This window comes from Dermacentor variabilis, unplaced genomic scaffold, assembly GCF_050947875.1.
Source record: "Dermacentor variabilis isolate Ectoservices unplaced genomic scaffold, ASM5094787v1 scaffold_18, whole genome shotgun sequence".
Lineage (NCBI taxonomy): Eukaryota > Metazoa > Arthropoda > Arachnida > Ixodida > Ixodidae > Dermacentor > Dermacentor variabilis.
In genome coordinates, this window is record NW_027460346.1 from 2,052,601 (window position 1) to 2,076,225 (window position 23,625).

The 23,625-nt window shown below is 44.2% G+C and overlaps 1 protein-coding gene across 1 annotated transcript in view; it reads left to right on the forward strand.

Annotated features, from left to right (window-relative positions):
* Window positions 1–23,625, forward strand: part of l(2)37Cb (DEAH-box helicase 16 lethal (2) 37Cb) — a 128,416-nt gene that overhangs the window by 42,017 nt on the left and 62,774 nt on the right. Inside the window, exons 7-10 of the mRNA XM_075678245.1 lie at window positions 9,869–10,003; window positions 12,431–12,508; window positions 14,001–14,126; window positions 17,313–17,381. Coding sequence (XP_075534360.1) covers window positions 9,869–10,003; window positions 12,431–12,508; window positions 14,001–14,126; window positions 17,313–17,381 — 408 coding nt within the window. The remainder of the gene's footprint in view (window positions 1–9,868; window positions 10,004–12,430; window positions 12,509–14,000; window positions 14,127–17,312; window positions 17,382–23,625) is intronic.

Below are 23,625 nucleotides of genomic sequence, written 5' to 3' on the forward strand. Positions count from 1 at the left end.
TTTCAGCCTTAGTTTGTTCTACCTATTTCATTAATGCAAGGAAGTTTGCTTTTAATGGACCACACTGCAACGGACTATTGGCAACAGTGGATAAAGTTACCAGCAATTTTTTTTCAAAATTGGGCATATAAAACATACTTTTGCCGTGTTGACACGAGCTGACAACTGACTTGCGAGGGTCAGCCGACAATCATGACTCAACATCGCGCACACGTGAAAGGAAGGTAGGACAGCAACGCGCCATCTTATTTCACATGCGAGGCCCGGAGGGTGGAGAGAGAGACGGGTTCTACTCCAGCGTCTACTGCTTTCGGCGCGGCCGCCGTATCTTGAAAGTGATCTGCGATGTGGACAATGTGTCCTCAATGCCGGTAGCTTCTTATGCACTGTGCTTTCAACGTTCACGTTGTAGTGAGAGACAGCACGAAGGTCAATTCACTCGATGCTTCGCCTTTTGGGAGAAACTGCGACTTTTTTGTTCATTTGTTTTTAACTTTGGACGTTCGTCACTCACTCTTTGCAATAAAGTTGTTAGACATCGTGACGAAAGTTGCAGAAGTGACGCTTTTCGGATATTATGCACTTCGGACAAAATGGATGTTTTTTGTCGAATTATCAGGGTCCGTTGTAACGAGGGTCGACTGTATATATCCGCCCGCTGCGGCAGCTTCACTGCAGTATTCGCCCACCCGTCTCACCTGAAAACGCCGGCACACACTCAGTTTCTCATTTTGGTACCAGCAAATCTCCTCCGTGATCCTCGCACGCGGCATTCGCAGCTATCACCACCAATCCTCTTGCAATAAGCATCTTCGCCTACACTCTTAAAATAGTTGCACCCTTTGGGGTGTATATTTGTCCCACAATGATAATCGTCATCAGCCTTGCTTGCATTCCCTTATGTGAAAACGCTGTGCTTGCTGCTTTCTTGTCAAAAATACTATGCCATGCTGATAACGCACATGCTGTTTGCGACTTGGAAGTACCAGGCTCGCAGTGTTGAAGGATCACTAAAGGCAAATATTAAGTCAAGCTAAAGTGATAGATTAGTGCTCGAGAATCTCTAAAGTGTCAATATTATCACGAACAGAGCGATAATAATCGAGAAATTGAGGTAAATGCAGGACATGATTAGAGACTCCCTCGGGACATTCAAGTACTTGCCTGATGACGAAAGCACTCCTCGGTTAAATTTTGTCACTAGTACTCAACCACTCATAGCAAAAAACATCCTTGTATTGTATTATAAGATGAAATAAAATACTACTTGTCCAGTTCTATTCATTTTTAGAAGAACTAATTGAAATTACCCTTGACAATGACGCAGGCGGTCGAAAAAGGTCGTTTTTGCTCGACTCTGCACCGCCCACACTTTCGCATTTGGGTAGTTTCGTTATCGCGTAGTGCTGCGCTAGCTTTGCTGGCTCACGAAACTCGCCCACATTGCAAGTAGCAGAGAATTCAACTTCCATGTGATGTCATGGGATGCCCAAACGGTCTATGCCACTTGACCAAAAAGCAGCTGCAGTGGCAGATCCACCGCTATGTCTTGGTTCGGTACCACCGTCTGTCGGGTGCTGTTTTACTCACTGACTGCTGCAAAGGGTGGTGATGGCATATGCAAGGCCACCACTCCCCCGGTTTGGTGGCAGGACGTTTGAATGTCAAAAAAGGTATTTGGACTCTTCGGATGCAGTTTTCTAGTAAACTAAGTTTTTTCTTGGCATGAAACAAGCGTTGCGAGGTTTCTGGAATGGTATTTAAACAGTCCACGTCGACTTGCTGTATTTACTCAAATCTAGGCCAGCCCCAATTCTAAGCCGACGTCCGAATGTCCGAAGCGCCAAAAAATAAGAAAACGGACCTCGAATGTAAGCCAAACAAAAAGCGAGGACAGCATTCACAAAATGAAAACAGCATTTATTTAATATGAACATGCCGAGCTCACTCTACATGACCATCACCGCTAACCTCATACACATGCTCGTACGCGTGTGGATGCGCGAAAGCTCACATCCTTGCGCCCGCGCATTTCCAGACAGTGCAATACACGTTAAAACGCGGCGCGATCTCAGTGAGCAGCTCCTCTCTGTAATCGCACGCTTATCTTCCTTATCACTGTCATGTCCTCATTGCCGCACACGCAGAAAGCGTCACCCGTTGCCGCCTCCAATGACAGACGTTTTTCTCATCGATGCCGAAGTCCCGCCCGGCTTGAACATTTGACGATGCCTCTGTGGCTAGCACTTTTCATTTGAAAGCAACACTATGGTGGCATCACCTATCTAGTGCCATTACGATAACGCCACACCGCATGCCAGTACAGCTTAAAATGACGACATTGCTCGTGTACTTCAGTTGGCGACTGGCGCAGCTAGTAGCGGCTTCGATACTGACTTTTCTAGATGGTGCTAGCTATGCACCATATTTATTATTTTCATTTACAAACTGGCTCGTTTTTTTTAAATCCTCGAATCTAAGCCAACCCTAGAGTTTGGCGTATGATTATTTGAAAAAAAAAAAAACTATCAGTCTAGATTCGAATAAATACGGTAATATTTGTCTTTAGTGTCCCTTTAAAGAAAGAAAATGCCGGCAAGACATGATGATTATTGTTGTGGGACATGATACGCCCCAAAGGGTGCAAATTTTTTAAAGAGTATCTGTTTCGTAGCGCATGGTGCCGTCGGAAGCATAGCGCATGCTCGCAAGAGGTGATAATCGAAACGCGCCGTCATTCCCTGCTGCAGACTGTGATCATATACGTTTTCCTGCCGCTAGATCCCATGTGAACAAGAAAAGGCGCGAGGAATGCGTGATCAAGAACAGTATATAGCCACCTGTCTCACGTGAAAACAACGGCGTGCTAAGTTAATATTCCAGTACCAGAAAATCTCCACCCGGGGACAGTTATCACCCCAAACCTACTGCGACAAGCATTTTCACCTATCTGTTTTATAGCACATGGTGAGTAACGCGATTGGTAGCATACTGTACGCTTCTGGCAGGCGGCAATAATTTAAGCGCGCTGCCGTTCCCTGCTGCAGGCGGTGCAATGTGGGCATCGCATTTCGTTTCACTGGCATCTAATGTGGCCCACCAGCTCGATTTCAGTTTCCTGTTGGCCTCTTGAAACACCACGCAATAGAAAAACAACAGCATGTGTCTTGGGCCGCGGGAGCACCACCAGAATGATGCACGTCAGCGTCTCGTGCTGCAATGATCTGCACAACACTTCGCATAACGTACCATATTTAAACTATTGTGAGTCGACCTATTTTTTTAAATTTGAAAATCTGAAGTGGGGGGGTTCGACTTACAATGGAAACCAAAACATAGCACCGCCAAAAAAGCGAGACCAATGAGACATCAGGGGAGCTACAACGTAGTTATAATTTAATGTTTGCTCTACGGCCCTACCCGTAGCTTACCGCTATCCCGCTCGTTTGTTCGCTTTTTGGAAGGGTTTTTCAACATTTTGTTAGAGTTTTACAGCGCACTGACTCATGGGGGCGTGTCGATAGTTATGAAAGTGCCGCTGTCCCATTTGCGGCGGCACCCTCAGAACAGTGGCGCTTGCAGGGAGTATCGATAGTTCATGGAAAAGCAGACACCGCTCACATGTTTCTCTTTCCCTGTAGCTCTTTAGTTTCATACGTTCGATTTGACTGCCGGTCACATGCTACTTCCGTGCTTCCTCAGTTGGCATGAGTGCTCTGAGTCCACTAAACATTCGGCGCTCGTTCACAGCAGTGTTCAAGAGGGCTGCAATCCTTTACGCTGAAGGAACAAATAGCTGCGCAGCGGGCCGCAAGTTTGATGTTTCTTAATGGGTGGTGCAAGAGTGGCGACTGCAGCGAAGCAAAATTTTCACCTGTGATGGCAAGTGAAGAGGTTTCCGCAGGCCGAAGTCAGGATGCTTTCCGGAGCTGGAGGCCAAGCTTGCGGCATACGTCGCTGAAATGCGTGATCGGTTCCTGCCAATGACGTGCGACATGGTCATGAGACAAGCCCGGATCTTCGCCTTTTAAGGACCTGCTCCGCAGTGAGTTCGAGTGGCTGGAGGCAGAATACCACAAACTTATGCCATCCGGACATGTCAAAAGAGCCTCCCTGATGGCTGTGTGTGGTTGGGTGCTTTCGGTGTGGGCGGCTGTTCCAGGAGATGTCATGGTGCGGTCGTTCGCCAAATACGGAATTTCGCTGGACGACGATGTGCTGTGGGACCGTAGCAGCGATGACAATGGCAGCACTAGTGAGGATGATGGCACATGTGAAGACCAGTGACCATGCCAGCTACTAATAAATTTTCGTTATAGAATGCACCCGTGGGTATGCCCTTCTTTCTTTTTTTTCTCCTGTCACACGCGATATAGGGGGGTCAACATACATTCGAATTGACTTACAGTCGTTTAAATACGGTAGTTGTCAACAGTAATTGAGTCTGTCAATTTTTTTTTTTTACTTAAGATCGTACCTTTTTCCAGTTAGTACGTTTTTCTCACTGTTTTACCCAAAATGTATGAACGAGGTTCTACTGTATTGTTATTATTATTATTGTTGTTGTTGTTGTTGTTGTTGTTGTTCAGGCAGGTTGTGCATTTCACCACTTCAAAGGCAAACACTCAATTCAAGCTGGAGTAATGGTGGGGGACAGAATACAAGAATGCTCGTGTGCTGTGCATTTGAAAAAAAACTAAGTGGACGAAAATAATGAAAAGTTCCCCCACTATGGCATACCTCTCAGCTCACAAGTTGCTTTATTAAACCCCATAATTTTCTTTAAAGCTGTAGATCGACAGATTAGTGCTTTCAAATGTCTAAAGTGTAACTTTCGCCATGAACATAGCTTTCACCAGCGAGAAAATACCGTATTTACTTGTATCTAGAATGGCCTAGATTCTAAGCCGACCCCTGAAAGTCCAAAGCCAGCAAAAAGAAACTTATCTCGAATGTAGGCCAAACAAAAAAAGCGAGGATAGCGTCCACAAAATGAAAACAGCGTTTATTGAATATGAACATGCCAAACTCATTCTACATCACTATCTTCCTTATCTCTGTCGACTTCGCATTGCGGCTGGCGCACACAAAAAGCGTCTGCCATTGCCCACTCCAACGACGGACATTTTTGTCATCGATGCTGAAGTCTTGCCCGACTTCAACATTTGATGATGCCTCTGCGGCTTGCACAACTTTTTATTTGAAAGCGGCAGCATAGTGGCATCGCCTGTTTGGTGCCATTACGATAATGCCATGCCAAATGCCAATACGACCATTGCCTCCTTTACTAGATGCCTACGGAATGGCGCGAGTTCCCAGGGCAGTGGGCCTGCCCTCAGTCGGGAACAAGAGTCGCGAGATGGCATTTGCGACCAACACTATCATCACAGGCAGAGGGCGGTGCCAACGGCTGGTGACCCAGCGCATGGTGTTTATGTGGTCGGTATCGTGGTGAAACTATGGTCGGCACAATTCTTTGGGTGTGCTCTTTAAAAGCTGGTTGTCTGGCTCTAGAATAGCTGTCTTCCGTAATGCCTGCAAACATAGGCTGAGCTATGATTGGAGTTAATGGCCTTCAGCGTGCACGGGTGACGAAGATTTCGGAAGCCATGCAAGGTGGTGCCCAGTGGTTCTGCCAGCCCCTTGTGGCACTTGCATACGACACTAGTAGAGAGGAGCAAAGGGAAAGGATTTGGCAGCTGGTTTTTCGCTCATGCAGCAGGCATCTAGTAAAGGAGGCAATGATACAACGCAGGTCAATATGGCGGCATAGCTCGTGTGATTAAGTTGGCTGCTGGTATGGCCAGTAGCAGCTGCGACACTGACTTTTCTAGATGGCGCTAGCTGTGCACCATATTTATCAATTTTAAATAAAAACTGGCGTGTTTTCTAAAATCCTCAAATCTAAGCTGGCCCTGGAATTTGGTATATAATTATGTGAAAAAAAGCTACCAGCCTAGATTTTAATAAATATGGTAATGCAGGTGTTTGAATAGATTGGCGCCACCACTGTGAAACGAGTTATGGAGCCAACTCCTCGCAACTTCTCATGTCCTGTCTCTTATTAGTAATTAGAAGTTGTCAGCCACTGGTAATAAAGTGATAATTACATTGCATTTGAGCAGGGAAGAAAAATACAGTTTGGTAAATCTTCAAAGTGTGAATAGTCAATTTTGAAATTGAATCAAATATGAATTGAATGAATTGCCTTGATCCTGTGAACAACACAGAAAGGCGGGGGTGTGGGGGGAGGTGTTTCTTGCTGATTCTGCCAGATTTCACACTTTGTTTGAAGCCTTATAAAGGAATGCACTAAGTAAGAATAGCCTAGTAGATTGCTCTTAAAGAATTCTCTCTGTATTTATTAGCAAATAAATGTGACTTAACGGAATAGAAAATGAAGGTCAAACTTCCTTTTCTGAATTTTGTTCCGAAACTGTAGCACCAATCTTGATTCACGTTGGCGTCCCTTTGATGTGTAATTACAGGTGTGTTCAACTCCATTGATTCCTGTTCAGTTTGGGCCTGTCTAGTTTTCATATTTGCCACGAGCTGTTGTGTGGACTCCCAGTTTCCACACTACTGAACAATTGTTGTTTGCAAGTCTGTGTAGTGGTCTCTTTTTTTTTACTTGTGTCAGCACATGCTGTGTGCATTTAGTGTGGTTTTTACTGGCCAGATATTCTGTAGTCTAGACTAGGAGGGGGTTTTCTTTTGTAATCTGCAAATTATTGATGGCCTTCTGGCACAGCTAAAAACTTGCTTCACCATCTGTGTCATGTCTTAACGCCTCTGGAATAGCCCAGCTTTCAAGCTGATCTCTGCATACCTCGTGCCGGGTCTCTTCAATGGTCATGAACGTCAGGGCTCTGTACTGAAGCCTCCCATAGCACTGCAGCAGTCATCTTCGCAGCTTCTGTCATGTACCATGTAAAGTTCTGCTTTCAAAGATGTTGATTGAAAAGCAGTGGTAAATGAATGTGTGGATAAAACCAGTGAGTGAGTTTGTGTGCATTGCATAAGACTTCTCTATTTCATTTTTTTGCTTATAATTATTTTTATGCGATAATATTCGAGTGGCAACAACATGTTACGTCTTTAGGGTTGGCTATCGCCCCAGTCGGCTTCCTTCCATTTCTATAGCGTCTAACCTCAAAAGGCCAAGTTTTTTAGGAAGCTGGGGGGGGGGGGGGGGGGGGTATTTTGATTTCTTCCTGCTGCTTCGTTTCTTTCACATTTTTTAGTTGAACATCCAGGTTCAAGAGTTGCCCACTGTCACCACCACTAAACAATCATCTGCAGCCCTTCCTCTCCCTATCACAACTAATCCCTTATTTTAAGCATTTTCACTTCTCTTACCAGCCCTTACCTTATCTTTCATACCTGCTTAGTTCCCTATCCCTCATGGGTGGCCAGCAGCAGTGGCTGTCATTATCAAGGCTAGGTTGCGCATACTTAATATCCATTGGTGTTGAAGGGAGGATCGTCATCACCTTAATTCACTTAGTACATATACAGCACTGCTCAGAACATGACCTGTCATGCTGGCTTAGCAGTTATGGCGTTGCGCTGCTAAGCATGAGGTTGTGAGATAAAAACCCGGCCACAGTGGCCTGCTTTCAATGGGGGTGAAATGCAAAAACGCCCATGGTACCGTGCATTGGCTGCACCTTAAAAAATCCCAGCTAGTCAAAATTATTCCGGATCTCCCACGATGGCATGCGGCACGATCAGATCATGGTTTTGGAAAGTAAAACCCCAAAATTTAATTTAATTTCTTTTTTTACTGCTCAGAACTTGCAAAGACTGTTGAAAACAAAAAGCATGCAACCGAGAATGGGTGAGAACAGTAATACATTTGAACCCATTTAGCATAACAAACTCAATAATTCTGTTAAAAGTGGTCGTTGCATCAGCTCGTTATGTGTGAACTATGTTATATGTGAACGTACAAAATTAATGACAGTGAAGCTGGCATCAACAGTTACCATTTGACACCACTGTAGCCCGAAAATCAGATTTTCTGTATCTTCATCTTTGTTCCCAGCACTTTCCTGCATCTAGCTGCAAGTTTCCATTAAAAACATCGCCTAAAGTGGGAAATGTGGTGTTGTAATTGTTTCAAAGTGGCGCTCGGCCGATTCTGATCACCTGCCATTTTGAAACTATGAGCACAGCCACCATCATTTTTTCTTCGAGATATTGTGATACGCTTTGCTATCAGTGGGACATGATTGGATTCTGCATATCATACCAAAGCGTTCTAGTTGGCTGCAAGTGTAAACTACTGAGGTAGGGCAGCATATTGCAAAGGTCTTGCTATTACGGCTGCAGCATCAGCCACACGCACGCCGAGAGCTGCGAAGATAGGTTTTCTATGTCGCTTCACCCAAAAATTATGAAGTTCAAAAGTTAGAATGCCATCGCAAACCATTATCAGCAACAACATAAATGAAGCTTCAACGAGCCATGATTGCCCAATAACGGCGTAATAACCACCGACTCTTCACAATTTTGCATGGCAGTGGTGTGTCTTGCCACATTCATGCCAACTCGGGTTGCATGAATATCAACTGCAACGATAAGATAGCAACAGTTGAGCGGCCGTCGGTCTAAATCGTTGAAATAGGCATAGTGCATGCGGTGCCACATATAGAACTGCGCAAGAACAAGAGTGCCACCGTCGTAGCCTCAGAAATAGCACCAGTGTGTGCGCCAGTGCTGTCTTGGAGGCAGCTACCGCCGTACGCTGTACTGCCTCAACCTGAAGCACGCTTGAGACATGCCTTGAAAGCATAGTTAAAAGCAATTGACTTTCCTGGTGGCATCAGAAATCCATGCGCGGTGCTCATCTCACCAACCATATCTTCGTTGCACTTGTACTAGAGCAAGAGGCACGGAGCTGTGTGCCCTCGTACCGCGACTGGGTTTGAAGTGTTCGTTGTAACAGTATGGCGCTTTTGAAAATTCTCATTATATCTAGACACAGTTTCAATAGGCAGCGACAAAAAATTGTAAATGCACTGAAATGTGGTCGTTATAACCGATGATTTGTTATATCTGAGATTGTTATGTTTAACTGTACATTGCATGGGACGAGTGCTACACTTGCAAATGAAAAAAATTAAAATTAAATTCTATGGTTTTATGTGCCAAAACCACGATTCAATTTTGAGGCATGCCATTGTGGGGCGACTCCATATTAATTTTGACCACCTAGGGTTCTTTAACGTGCACCAAATGCATGGTACACAGGCATTTTTGACTCAACTGAAGCCTTATTGGCAAAAGTGTTTTCTTAAGTGCAAACATGTTGCCAATACTTTGTCATTAAATTTGTGATAGGAAACAAAGGTCACATTAAGTGTGTTGTTTTCTCTAATAAATCTTTAGCTGAAAGCATAGCACTTATCCTGTGCACTGTGCACCTTTCCCTGTTTTCCTACATTAAATTTTTCTTTGTGGCCCCGGACTTGGAGGACCAGCGAAAGCTGGTGAACTGGGCCAGGGAAGCAGCAAGGGACAATGGCTACCTGGATTGAGGAGGCCACCCGCTTTGAGTGAAGGAAGAACTCTTTCTCACTGATTTACATTATTAAATGTTTGTTCTCTCTCTCTCTCTCTTGCTACGAAACAACTAGCCTGGGAAGAGCTTTTGCTAAGGAGGTTGTGCGTTTAGGCTCTGCAAGTATAGCACCTTGTCTTCTCTAGCGCATTATTTCACATTATAATTTTGATGCACCAAATCATTTTTTTTTTTTTAGTGATCAGAAACAACCCCACTGTGCTCTTGTTAGTGTTGGTGATGTGGCTCCTATGGAAGCCATTCGGGATGCATGCTTATTTGTTCCGCGGGGTGACATTGCAGGACGACATTGAGGAGTATGTTGAAGTGGACGAGCGTGAGCAGGTGCCACAGGCAGAGCAGCGCAAGTGGGAAGAAGAGCGGATGGGCATTGCCCGCATGAGCTTTGGTGCGAGGGACGCCAAGGAGAAGCACAGGGTAAGAGTGGTGCATGTCTTTTCGTCTAGCGTCAAGTCGTGTAACTTCCATGTGTTCCTACTCAGCATGCACAATGGCAACAACAGCAACAGTTTAATAACTCTGTGCTCAATGCGAGTGTCAGATTCTGGGAGGGAGACCAGTACTGGAGCCTTAGTTGGGTGCAGCTATTTCTGCAAATGGCCACTTTCCGTGGTTGGTTATTTCCCCGGGGGCAGACACAATGAAAAAAATATTGTTAGCGAGCACACTTTCTGTTAGTGTTATTGTCACTCATGTTGAAGTCCGTTAAACCAAGTGGCCAGAAAGAGCATTGTGATGTCTACAGATGCCCTCCACAATAGCAGCCAAGCATTGCATTAGATGTTATAGTACATGAAGCTGCAGGTATTGGCAGGGTCTTTCACTACTTCTACCTGTGCAAGAAAGATCTGTATATCGCTGGGGGTACACTTCAAATATTACTGTGCAGAATTGTTCGACTATGGCATTGGCATGTGAAACCAGTTAATAGTTATGCAGAACAGTGCTTAGCATCACTTTTGCCATGCAGAAGATGTGCACTTTATGGCCATGACTAAAATAGAGGGGCTTTTAGCTTTCTCTGTTTTGGTCATTTCCGAGACTTGCATTCAGTAGAACCACATCAAAGCATACATAAACTGCAGATCCAATGAAAAAGTGGCTTTGTTAAATCCCCTCACCTTGTTACCCATTAACCTACTTACAGTTGCTAACTGATTTTTCAGACACAGCAGGGACCACGAAAAATGTAACGATAATCAGGTGGCCCAAAATATTCCAGTGAAGAAAAATTGTATTGATTTTTGCAATACGATCTGCATGGGAAGCTTGTTTATAGGTATTTGTCTGTACTTGTTGTATAGTGCAATAAATATCTATTTGAAATGAGCTTGGCATATATCCCAGAGCTGTTCTGTTAATGGCTCGTGCCATATACTAGAATTGAAGAAATATTCAATTTAATGTCATTGTAATAGCTGCTATAATGACATAATAAAGATAAGCACTACCATCTTGTGTTTCTCCACTGTTTAGTGTCCCATTAGAGAATGGCAAAGTACTAGCCTTATAATAAATTGTGTTTGCTTATTGACCCTTTTCACGGCAGTCCCGTGGGCGCTGCCATGTTTGATCACGTGGTGACGTATCCATTGCTTGCCTCGGCTCCCTCCATTGCCTCTGTGTTTACAATGGACGTACATGATGCCGATGCGGCTCTGCAAGTCTCTGTTTCAGTGGATATTGTAGACAGTGACTTGCAGACAACAAGCGAAGCTTTGGCTACAGCTTCAAAGGACATGTAAGCGCTTTCGGAGCTCATTACGCTTTGTCCAAATGGCGCAAGCTGCGTTTATGGTGCTTGTAATAAGAACTGGGCTAAAAATGTATCCAAAGCTATCCTAACTTTCCGATATGAATTGGATGAGTATCAGTGTGCTTAGCTCTTCGTTCTTTATTTAGCAAATACTTTTAAACAGCAACTTGTCACGCTTCTGGCTCAATAAAGTTCCCCGAGCAGTCACTATCTGATTGTTTATTGAGTCACTATCTGATTGTTTATTTTCTGCCTCATCATTTGCGGGTGTGCTCAGTCGCGATAGATTTGTTCTTGCTGGGCACAAGGCTTGTAACGTAGACATTCTGTATGTTGTAATAGCTTATAGCAAATACATATTATCGCTAGTTACTCGCTTACTACGTGGACCATTACGCAGTGTTAAGCTTCGAACATTAGTGTACTGTCAGTGTAGTAGCTGTCACCCATGTTTCAGGACATTGATTCAAGTGTGTGCCCGTTCACTTATTCTTGATACATTGGCCATATAGTGGGCGTGATTTCGCATGTGAGTTAGGGTGCATGTGTTTAGATTAGTGCAATAAACTTACTGCAATAAAACCTCGTTAAACCGTAGTTGGCTAGAGCTTGAAAAAAGTATGTACTAAACGGCAGTACTGCTTAACCGAAATAGCATAAGAGCCGGTAACACGGGCAGTCCTTATGTAACAGTGGTCCGTGAACTTCGAGACAGATTCATTCCATTCCTTAATATGCCAGTCACAATTTTCACAGCCAACTACTGCACACGTCTTCACTCCACCGCTCCATATTTTGCAGCATGAATGGAACACGCGTTAGCGAATACTCGGTTGTATTTCCGACAGCTGATTGCATAGAAGCAGGGCAGAAGAGGTAATGGTTTCGTATTTGTTAGCTTTCGCTGAGGCAACATGTGGCACGCCACTGCAAGCACCATCTCGTTTCTCTGAGCAAACTGCTTTGCAAAAAGGGTCAGTAAGAACATCAGCTATATAGGCCTTAAGTCTTAGGTATTCACACTTTGTTGTTTGCTAACAGAGCTACTCTTTTTCTTGTATGTGTGTTTACTGCATTTATTTTGACAGGAAGAGAAATATGACCTCATCTTGGATGATGCCATTGAGTTCGTCCAAGCTCTCCGTGTACCAGGTACAAAGCACAAGGTGAGTTGCAAAACTTTCTTACAAAAGCACCTTTGTTGTTTTTCGTCAGATTTTCTGACATGTATGTAGGGCATGAACATAAATTAACTTTAGCACCATGTCCTGCAAGGTGTACATAGCTAACAGCTCGGCTCTATACTAGCTTTTATTTAAGCAATATTTTATTAAACATTGCAGAAGATTTTTGCAAGTTTATTTCAATTTGAATGCCTGTCTGTATGGCCATGAAATATACCCATAATTGCATGGTATGAGAGCAAATCAGAAAGTCTTTGCCCCTATTTTGTTTTAGCCAATTTATGGCTGTAAATGGGAAGTCAACATATTCATTCCCAGCAGTGGACATTTCTAGGACCAGTCTGGCCTTATCTACTGGTAGCTCTGCAGCACGTTACTGCTGTCAGTTGTTTAAGATCACAGTTGTGCTTCACACATCCACAGTCTACAAGCAACAAAGTGTAATTTGTTTTCTGTGGAGCAGGGGATGAATGCCCATCGAAATCCATAGGGAAGTGCAGCCCCTGTATGGAGAAAGGTGTCTTGCTTTGAAAAGTGTGAGGTGGTGCTGTTGCGAGTTCGCAAAGGCCGTGAAGACTTGCATGACAGGGAGCGTTCGGGGAGGCACCGTGTGTCTGGGACTGGGACTGGGAGAGTCTGGACCACCCACCATGCAATCCAGACCTCACCCCTAGCGATATCCGCATTTTCGGTCCGCTGAAGAAGTACCTGGGAGGATAACGATTCACGTGCAACAATGAAGCCAAGACAGCAGTCTGACGGTGGTTCCACAGTCAGCCGGACCAATTCTACCACAGTGGCATCTAAAATTTAGGGCTGCGATGGGACAAATATCTGAACTGGTTTGGGGACTATCTGGAAAAATAGTGTAAACTACATAGTATAGTACTTATATTTGTAATTACCTGCATGTACCTATTTTGGCCAATAAAATACAGGTGCAAAGACTTTCTGATTCGCCCTCGTAAGTGAAAACTTTTGCTCATAAAATCACGACCATGCGTTTCTTCAAAAAAAAAATTGAGGTTTGTTTGGGCACATCTGACCTAAACCAAGGCTTGCCTAATTTTTTCATAATAAAATAAAAATTTATGCATAAAGGGGTTAAAGATCCTCCAGTGGTTGAAATTAATCCGGTGTCCCCCCCCACTGTAACATTTATCATAGCCCATGTGTTTCTTTTGGACGTCAAACCCCGCAGTCCGATTTAGTTTTCTTTTTCTTTTTTTTTCTTTTTTTCTTGCATTTTTTGAACACTTCTGTTATTTTAAACATGGGAAAATTCAAACCAATTATGCATGTCCCATTGGGAGTGTGATCAATCACCACACACTGCCAGTGAGGCTTTGGGGGGTTCCAGAGGAGGAAGAGAAATGTGAACAGCAACAGGAGAGTTGTGCTGTCTTTGTGAAGCAACAGGATGTGTGCATGATAGGATTTCTGCTTCCTGAATATTGGTGTCCTTTTTTCACAGGACAGCAAACCCGAGCCAGAGCTGAGTGAGCACGAACGCAAAAAGCTGAGCCTCCAGGAGACACGTCGCAGCCTTCCCGTCTTTCCCTTTCGGGAAGATCTCCTCCAAGCTGTTGCTGATCACCAGGCAGGTCTCCCTGTTGACAACAAGTGCTTTGTTGTATGTCTCGCTATGGCGATGATCAAGCTGTATTCACTAAGGATGGCTCATTGACCTAACAGGGAGAGGGATGGGGAGGAAGGTAAGGGAAGTGGGCCAGCTATTGAGAGGTGCTCTGCAATACGCTATGCGGAGCATGCCCAGCTCCACAGTGAAGGTGTGACACATGAGCAGAACACTGCCGGCCTCCGCCAATGGATGGATCCACTCTTTATAGCCCGCTACTTAGCCACAATGCTTCCTCCAGAGGCCCTCAAGCTTTGAGCAGTTGAAGTTTGAAGGCCTCTGGAAGGTCTCTTGTGATGCAGCAACAGTTGCCTCGCAACAGGTGACACAACTGTTTGTGCAGCTGTCATGTTGCAATGCAGGGAAACCCATCCGTATAGGGGGCAAATGTGCCGCAGTGTCTTCTGAAATATATTTTTTTTTTTGATGTGAAAGCATTAAATGGCTCATGAGGGGGAAAATCTGACGTTGGCAGCATGTCCACACGATAGTACAAAAAGGCTTCAAGCCTTGGACCTATCGTGGGAGTCGTGTCCACGAACTTTGGGCTTATTAAAGGTGAAGTGAATTAAGGCACAGTTAATTAAGCTATATTTAATTAAGGTGCTCGACCCTACGACCTTTGGTGGGAGTTGAATCCATGACCTTTGGTGTTAATTAAGGTGAAGTTAATGAAGGCACAGTTAACGAAGATAGAGTTAAGACACTCGAACCCACGACCTTTGGTGTTAATTAAGATGAAGTTAATCAAGGCACATGTAATTATGATATAGTTAATTAATTCACTCAAACCCACAACCTTTGGTGTTAGTTAAGGCACAGTTAAGGCACTCAAACCAAAAACCTTTTGTGGGAGTCGAACCCATGATCTTTGGTGGCTGAATGCAGTGTATAGTTCAAGTAAAATGATCCATGGGGGGTAGGTTTTGTGCCACCTAAATTTGTACCTCACTGCCACCATATGTACCAAGTCGTCACTTCAAAGGATCGCTGTGTTATGATTTTAGTTTGCTATTTTGTTAGGGGTGTGTGAATATCGAATATCACCAAATTGAATTGAATAGTAAACGTTCGAATAAGTAGATTCATGGATCGAATGTCTATTATTCGATTTTTTGAATATTCTATATATTCCATGTAGAGAACCTTGCAGTGCCACATGTTGCATGCGCTGCAGAGCCCCTCGTGTTTGATGCCGCCCAAATGAGTGTTCCACTTGGTCTTTGGCACCGAGGGCGCCGTGGATGGGTCACCTCGGCTGGCACGGTTGTGGACTGTCATTGCGAGCGCTCCCCAATGTCGGACTGATGCAGGGATCGCACACACAGCGTTAGCGCAGGCAACTGTCTGTAGAGTGTTCATCTGGGTCGGCAGTACTGATCAAAATGATAATGCACTGTGGACAGAAGGAATGTCAAGCAAAGTAGCGTGTATTTCGTAAAGTGCGAAAGCATGTCCGAAAATCGGGCCAATTAGCTGGCGATAGGCATGGGGATCATCGTGAATTTGCAGTTACCTTCGAGATTTCAGATTCTTTGACAGGGGGTAAATCCCGGCAAACAAATTGCATGGACGTCGCCTGCTCTTTACCGTTAGCACCAGCTATGTGTGAATCGGTGATCAAGTCGCGTGATGCGCGGTCCTTTTATCCATTGCATAGACTGGCCACACGGTAACGTACCTACCGTAAATTTGGGACAGCTCTTCTTCCTTTTGGTGTAAAACAGGAAGGCGAAAATTTCTATGCAATAAATTAAATACTGCCACAAGACACAGGCCCACTATTAAACTGAGAACCTCTTTGGTATTCAGTATAACAGAACGTCCCTAATTCATTAGTTTCAGAGGAAAAAAAGCACTTTATTCTGTTGAACAGAACTTCTATTGATAAAACAAAAATTTTTTTCCAGACATTTGTGTACTAGAACTGAGCTGTAATCAGTGCTGGCGTACTAATTTGCTGTTGCCTTTAATAATAATAGACCGTACTGTATATCTTGATTTGTATGTATGTTACTGACAGCTTGCTCCATTCTTGTCATGGAATGCTAAGAGACTCCAGAGCATGTGCAGCACCATATTTTCATGTGCAAAATTTGTATGCACTAAATTCTGTAAAAAAAATTTCAGATATTCAATACTCATTTCAATATTAGGCTTTTTTTCTTGATTTGATTCTATATTTGATTCGAAATAAAATATTCAGTATTCACACACCCCTAATTTTTTTTACACAAGTAAATGCCAAAAGCAAGTGTGCTTCTTTTTCTTTTTAATTCATAATTCAGCAGCTTTCCTTGTCTGTCTTTTGACACCAGTGGAAGTACACAAAGCCATCCTTTACGTTAACAGCAGTTATGGCTCATCTAACACTGAACACATATCTGTGGCTCTCTTGCCACTGTATGTCACACTCTTTTAAAAACCCGCCAGGATAGCATTGTGGCTATAGCGTTGTGCTGCTGCGCTTGGGATTGCAGGTTTGTTCCCGGCCACGGTGGCTGCATTTTAATGGGGGCAAAATGCCAAAACGCTAATGTACTTAGATCTAGGTGCATGTTAAAGAACCCCAGCTGGTCAAAATTTACCTGTAGTACATCACTATGGTGTGCCTCATAATCAGACCATAGTAGCGGCACGTAAAATCACAGAATTTTGATATTTTTCTCTCTTTGGAGCACAACCCTCTGCCCTAGTTTTTCTCCCAGTCTTTGGTTCATGCTGCCAGTGGTCGCATAGCTTGTGATAGGTGATGTGATAAGGACATATAAAGAGGCGGGGAGCATTGCGAAAGGCACATTTGCTCTCCGACAGAGTGAGAGGGCACCCACTACTAATAATTCATATTCTGAAGAGATTGCAGCAGGCGAATAGCGGCAGGCTGCTGCCGAGTGGTTAACATTAAGTCTAATATAGCTTCCACTGAACATGAATGGGGCAACACAGTTCAGCAGGTGTGGGAATGTGCAGTGCATGTAGATTAATGTAAGGGGCATGTAATGAGTGTGTAAATGAGGCATAGGCCATTATTGCATTGAACGGCTTTATAAGCATAATGCACAGGTAGTAGGCATGTGTATAAAACTAAGTTGGATTTTTCCTCTCCAGTTTTTAAAATAATAATTGGAGATGTATCTTCTGTTACAGGTGCTGATTATTGAAGGTGAAACTGGTTCAGGCAAAACGACACAGATCCCCCAGTACCTTTACGAAGCTGTGAGTTGCTGCCTATTTCTTCACTCCTTCTCATCTTGCCCTTACTTTTTTAACACGAAAGTGTTTTTATGCCGGTCTCCACCAAAGGTTGACCTTTGTTAAAAAGAAAGGAATTTGTATAGGCTCTTGGTGTAGCTCCCACTCTGTGTGAAATTTTTTTAGCAGCTTTTTGACCACCAGCTTGTGCCTGAACTAAGTAGTGCACATATTCTCGAAACAGGGAGATACGTGGACCTCTTGTAATTTTAGCCAGAAATCCAGACAACACAACAATTGTAGCTAAATAGGATCTGTATGGTTGTTAAATCTAGCAGAACACGCTGTTCAATCTAGCAGAACACTATAAAAATGTCAGCCGAGGCAATGGGTTACCTCAAGCATCCTTCTGCATGAAAAGTTTGAGCGGCAAAAATGCCGTCAAGAGCAAGCATGCAGTAGGCAGGAAACACCGCTCCACCATTTGTCACATTGGTAAACAACTTTCGGGGGCGGGCAGTAGCTCGGAGCACCCATAGAAACACAGGAGCTGATGATTCGTTTTGCACAAGGGGGACGAGGAGAGAGTGAATGCGAGGGTAACGTGATCAAGCTCGTGCTAGGGAGTGGGGAGTGGGTAGGAACATGCGCATCCATATGTGGGCCATGCATCGTATATTGTAGATCATCTCTCCGCAGCAAGTGCAAAGGGTGAGCCAAGTCGGTTATTGCCTTGATGTGCATTGGGTTCCTGCGCATCTTGTTTTTGCGGTTGCATAATCTCAAGTTTCCGAGACACAGTGTGAAGTGCTCGCTCGTGTTGTGACAGCGAGGTTGTGGTCATAAAGTGAAATATGTTCATGTTTGCCTGAACGTGCGTGACACTGATAAAACTGTGAACCTTACTTAGGCTACGTTCACAGTTAGTTTCGGAGCAGGTGGAAGCGGTAAAAACTTGACAAAATCCTCCCGCCTAGGCGGAGAAACGGGCGGAAAACCAGGCAGCGAGTTCGATCGGTCTCGGACCGATTTTTTTCGCCATGGCGAAGCGGAAAGCGGTTCCGCTTCACCGGAAGCTACACTAGCGTGTAAACATCCGGTCGTAAAATTTAACATTTTCCATTGTTCATTGTCTGTTTTTAGGAAAAGCAACTAGCTAAAACTATCGAAACTGTGTTTTCTTTATCTTCCATGGTAGACGAAAGTTAAAGACGACACGCGCAGTTGCGCGAAATGATCGCCTTTAATAACTGACGGGTCAATGAATGAATGTATGTCTTGAAGTAGTGTGCTGAATAGCGCCACCATGCATACAAACGTACGCAAACTAGATGGATATGGGCTAAAGCGGCCGTGGTTTCTGCTGCAGTGGCGAAACAAATGTGAATAACTTGTACATGCGCAGAAAACATTTTCCATCTGCTTTGGCTTTTCCGCCCGCTTGCCACTTCCCAAGTGTGAACATAGCCTTAGTGTCAACTCTCTGCTATTGCGATCAGTACTCTGCCTTTCTGGCAAAACTGACTTCTTTTTGCTAAGGATGAATATCTGTATCCTTTTACACGTTTGTTTTTTATTTGTGGGCGCCTGCTGTGGGCACTGAGCGGGGTCAGTCATGGCATCCAAAATTTACAGTGCCCCTGCAACACAACACATGCAAATCTCAAACGCCGTGAGCTATGCCAATGCATTGCTGTCGGCGCAATCTGCACCGCATGCATTGGTGCTCATAGCCGCACTATTATAGCTTGACCTCCTTGAGATTTGGTTACAAGTGCTCACTGACATGATACTATCTACTAGGAATGCCCTGGGAATTTATGAAGTTGTTTTTACTGTGGAAACTTTAAAAGCCTAAATGAACAAAAATCACGATTTAACGAAGTTTTCCACTGCAAGTACAACTTCGTTACATGTATCGAGATTTGACTGTGTTGCATATTGATATGCAGATACATTTATTAGCTAGTTTCCTTACTTTTAACATATTAGGAACATTACAATTATGTGGCCAACACGAAAAATAGTATATTTTTAGTGTTGGCAACATAATTGAGATGTTACTAATATGTTAAAAGCGAAAAAAAAAGTGAAAGCCTGTTTATTTGGCCCTTGTTAATTCATAAAATTCATTCATTCTCACTGTACCACCAACCTGTGCATTATTATACAGTGTGATACACCCGCCAACTCTGAGGCATTTGGTATTCGCCAGTTGTCATTCAGTGCACTTGTTGTCAAGTGATAAGCTCGGGAGTGTGGGTAGCCCTGAATAGGTAATGACAAATGAACAAGGCCAAAGTTGTGCTAGCATCCATCCATTATATAGTGGTGGTGTACTGTTTAGTTATTAGGACCACTGCTTAGAAAAGAACCACGGGAGCACAACTTCTTTTAAAGTGAAGTATTCTTTATATCTTCCCTTGCTTTTTCCACTGCTGCTGGCTGCTGCTGCTGTCGCTGTCCTGCACGTCGTGTTGGGGGGTGGTTTAGAACATGTGTAATGTACATGGTAGGGACGCGGGAGAGGTGTCTTCTGTGTGCTCTTTCCAGCGAGGCCCTCTGGGACTACCTGGCCATCAGCACAATGCCCTCTGGATGGCTGTAATTACGTGTTAGCCCCCCGCAAAAGCATTGCAGAAGCTGCAGTGCTTACTTTTATACTCGCATGCACCAGCCACGATTGGAGGTAGTGTGGTAGAAAGAGAAAACAGAGAGTGCGTAAAGCCAGTGCCCTGACTAAACGGCTTTTTGCTCTTTTGACTCTTTGCTTGTGGGAGCTTGCATACATGAGGTGATCATGGGAGAAAGGAAGGGCCCACCGTCAGAAAGCATGCTTCGTTTGGGGTCTCTTCAATGAAGGAAACGCTGCTACTAAACATGGCAACAGTTGCGGACAAACTGCAGCAATTTTAATTCAAGGTATGATATGGCATGTTTCTGCTGTTTCTGAAAAATAAGCGCCGTGCAAGTTTGCACATGCAGACAATTGACGCAGGGTGGGCAGACGCAAAGCCGCAGTCAAGCACCGCAGCGTCAAGACGGCAACACGCATACGGCTGGCCAGCAAATCAACACTTCAGCCACAGTGTGATGCGCCCGTGTGAAGGAATGACAGTGCTAACTTTCTCGCAGGCTACGAACAATGGCACACAACAATGCCTTGAGCAAACACATCCAGCTGTGTGTTCTGTGTATACATGCTATGTAGACAAACACGAGTGGTACACTCATCACATCACGACTGCCATAGGCCGTCAACATCACTGCCATATATTGTTAATGAATGCAAACAGCACAAAAAGCTTCGCTTACATCGATTCCCATAGTGCCTGGGATCTGCATTATTTTTTTTTTTCACATTTTGATTAACATGCATGTAGGACTCCTGCAGCACAGCACATGCAGGAAGCTCCTTCCTATTGTTTTCCTTCAATGTGAGACATATGGCCGACTCCCTGGTGGGAAATTACTGCATTTGTAAAAATATAATGGAACCACAATTCGACACAGGGAGTTAAAATGGGGCATGACACCTTCAGTTGCTTAAAAAAGTGTGATTGTAATTATAAGGATGTGTAATGTACCCATATGTTTAGAATAGCTCCTTTTAGCATAGTGCAATGCCCACAGGCATCGTCATAATGTTCATAGCACATTGCCCATTGCCTGCGGGATCTGCACATGTTGTTGGTCCCGCTCGGATGTGTATTGCGATAACGGATTGTCCATCACTATGCTAAAATGTTATGTAGTCGAACCCGACTATATCGAACCCGTTTACTCGAATTATTCTATATACACGTATCGAACAATTTCTGAATATGGCATAGTTACAGTGAGCATATATAGCAAAAATTATGTTTGCATCGAACACAAATAACAGCGACTCCCGATACAGTATATAGAACATCAAGCGTCATAAAAGTGCCCCAGAAGTTAGCTTTCCCTCGCAGTGGCGGGGAAACCCGGCGGCACTGCTCCATCCAACCGCTCTCCCTACCGTGACTGCGCTGCCTTGGGTGAGCCGTCGACACCCCCCTAAAAAAATTATCCTGACCCATCCGCAGCACTTGCTCAGACAGCCAATCAGAGGCTCTTGTGCCCTCGTCGTGCAAAATGGCGCAAGTGCAAGTTATCCCGCTGCTTTTCTGGTTCATTGTGGTTGCGCCTTGTGGGCCTTGTCCCGCAGTGTTGCCGTGATGAAGTGGCAGAATTCGCCTTTTGCTGTGAAGCTAAAAATCATAAATCAGGTCGAATGCGGCGAGAAGTTGGATGCCCCGCAGCGTGCAAGATTCCGAAGAGCGCTCTCAGCACGATCTTGAAGAATAAGGGGAGATTAGGGCTAAGGCGGACAAACTTGCAACCCGGTGCCCATGGCGCCCAATGCGTACGCACGGACGTGCACAAGTGGTTCGTCCGAAATTGCTTCAGACATGCCGGCTTCCGCGTGCTCGGTGATGGCTGTAAATGATGAGTACGACGAAGCTGTTGCCGGTGTTGCTGAAGTTTGCAGCGAGCTGTAAGAATTTCAGGAAGCTGTTGACGAATCAACGGTTGACGAGTTTGTGAGTGCAGATGATGGTGTCACGACCACAGGAGAGCCCAAAAACGAAGACTACATTGCTGACATCATACCGAGCACAAGTGAAAGTGGGCAAATGAGGAAAGCAGCGACGGTCCTTTGCCCACATCCTCTGAGGTCATTGGTGCACTCGCACTAGTCCGGTGCTTCTGTGCGAATGCGAAAGGTTGCGGCCTCAGCTGCTCCGACTTCTTAGACAATGTGGAGAAGTGCGTGCATTGCAGGCAGCGAAATTGCCCAAGCAGAAGAAAATACAGGACTATTTCATGCGAAACTAAGCTAGTTTCTTCAATAAAGTGATTTTATAAATGGTATGTGTTTTTGTGGCATCCAATTCTTTACCAAGCTTATATTGAATTATGCTCTATATCGAACTGATAGGCGTTTTTTTGCGAGTTTGATATAGCCGGGTTCCACTGTAACTGGAGCACGACACGCTGCATTGAGGACTCTGATGGGCACATACATAGTTGGCAGCTGGCATGTTTGTTTAGTAAGGCCATGTGGACCACATGGACGTCGCTGTAGTCGATCAACCCATTGGACCTATACTCTCTAGCAAAGCATTTTTACTGCAGTTGGACTCCCTTCCATAATCACCTCCATTCCCTTTCGTTGTGCTAAGTTGCGCCCTCGCTGTTTGCAGACCTGTCCGTCTTGTTACCAAGAGGTTGGCTTTTCTGCAACACTTGCTAGTGCAGGGCTGAGTTTACCTTATGGGCTCAATTCCACAATGACAGGAGTATGCTAAGTACTGGCACAGAATCGGGCACGTAGGTATTCGCAAATTTGATAGAAAAAAAATGCAAAGAATTGTATCGGTTCCCGTGCAGTCAGCAATATATTTGATTTGCTTCTAATATTCATATCTTATCGAATCTTCAATAATTTTCGAATACAGTAAACCTTCTTTAACCATTTGAGGGTAAATTTTTCTTGCCAAATGCGACCTTCTGGGGTCATATTTTTTTATTGCAGATTTAAAATGTTCGGACCGACCTATTTCAAAAACTTTTATCATAATTTCGTTAGTAACTATAAAGTTACAAAAAAATTCTGTGGGAAAAGATGGTTCGTTTATTCATGAATACAGATTGGGCTTCCATAAATACTTATAGCAAGAATAAAAAGTAGATGCACTGAAATAAATATACTATTACAATTCGGTACTTTGGTAGTAATCTGCATTAGAGGAATCACCTCTCAACTCACTTGCACCAAAGCAACCAGCGAACGTCCATAGCACAATTGAACCGTGTACATCAGTGCCCGGAAGAAAACTTGATGCTTGTGCGCCCGTCAGAAAAAACAATCGAGTCAGAAATTTGCAGTAATCTCTCGTTCCTTTTCAAACAAGGGGCCATCAGTTTTCACGAGCCGAGTCTCGAGAAAAGAAACGCAGGCATGGCAGCATCGTTTATATATGATGCCATCGCTTGTAATATACCAACGCCCGCCTGTGAAAGCTGCACAGTTGAACCCACTTACAACAATTTTCAAGTGCCACGAAACTTCCATTGTTATAACCAATAATTGTTCGATAAAGTGGAAGCTTGGGCGAGTTGGTGATTCAATATCGACATGTCTGCATGAAAAAAAAAAATCAAAATCGGGTGATGGCAGAGTTGTTGGTGGTGGTGGGGAAAACTTTATTTTTGTCCAGCAAGTTAATAAGGCGGGCAG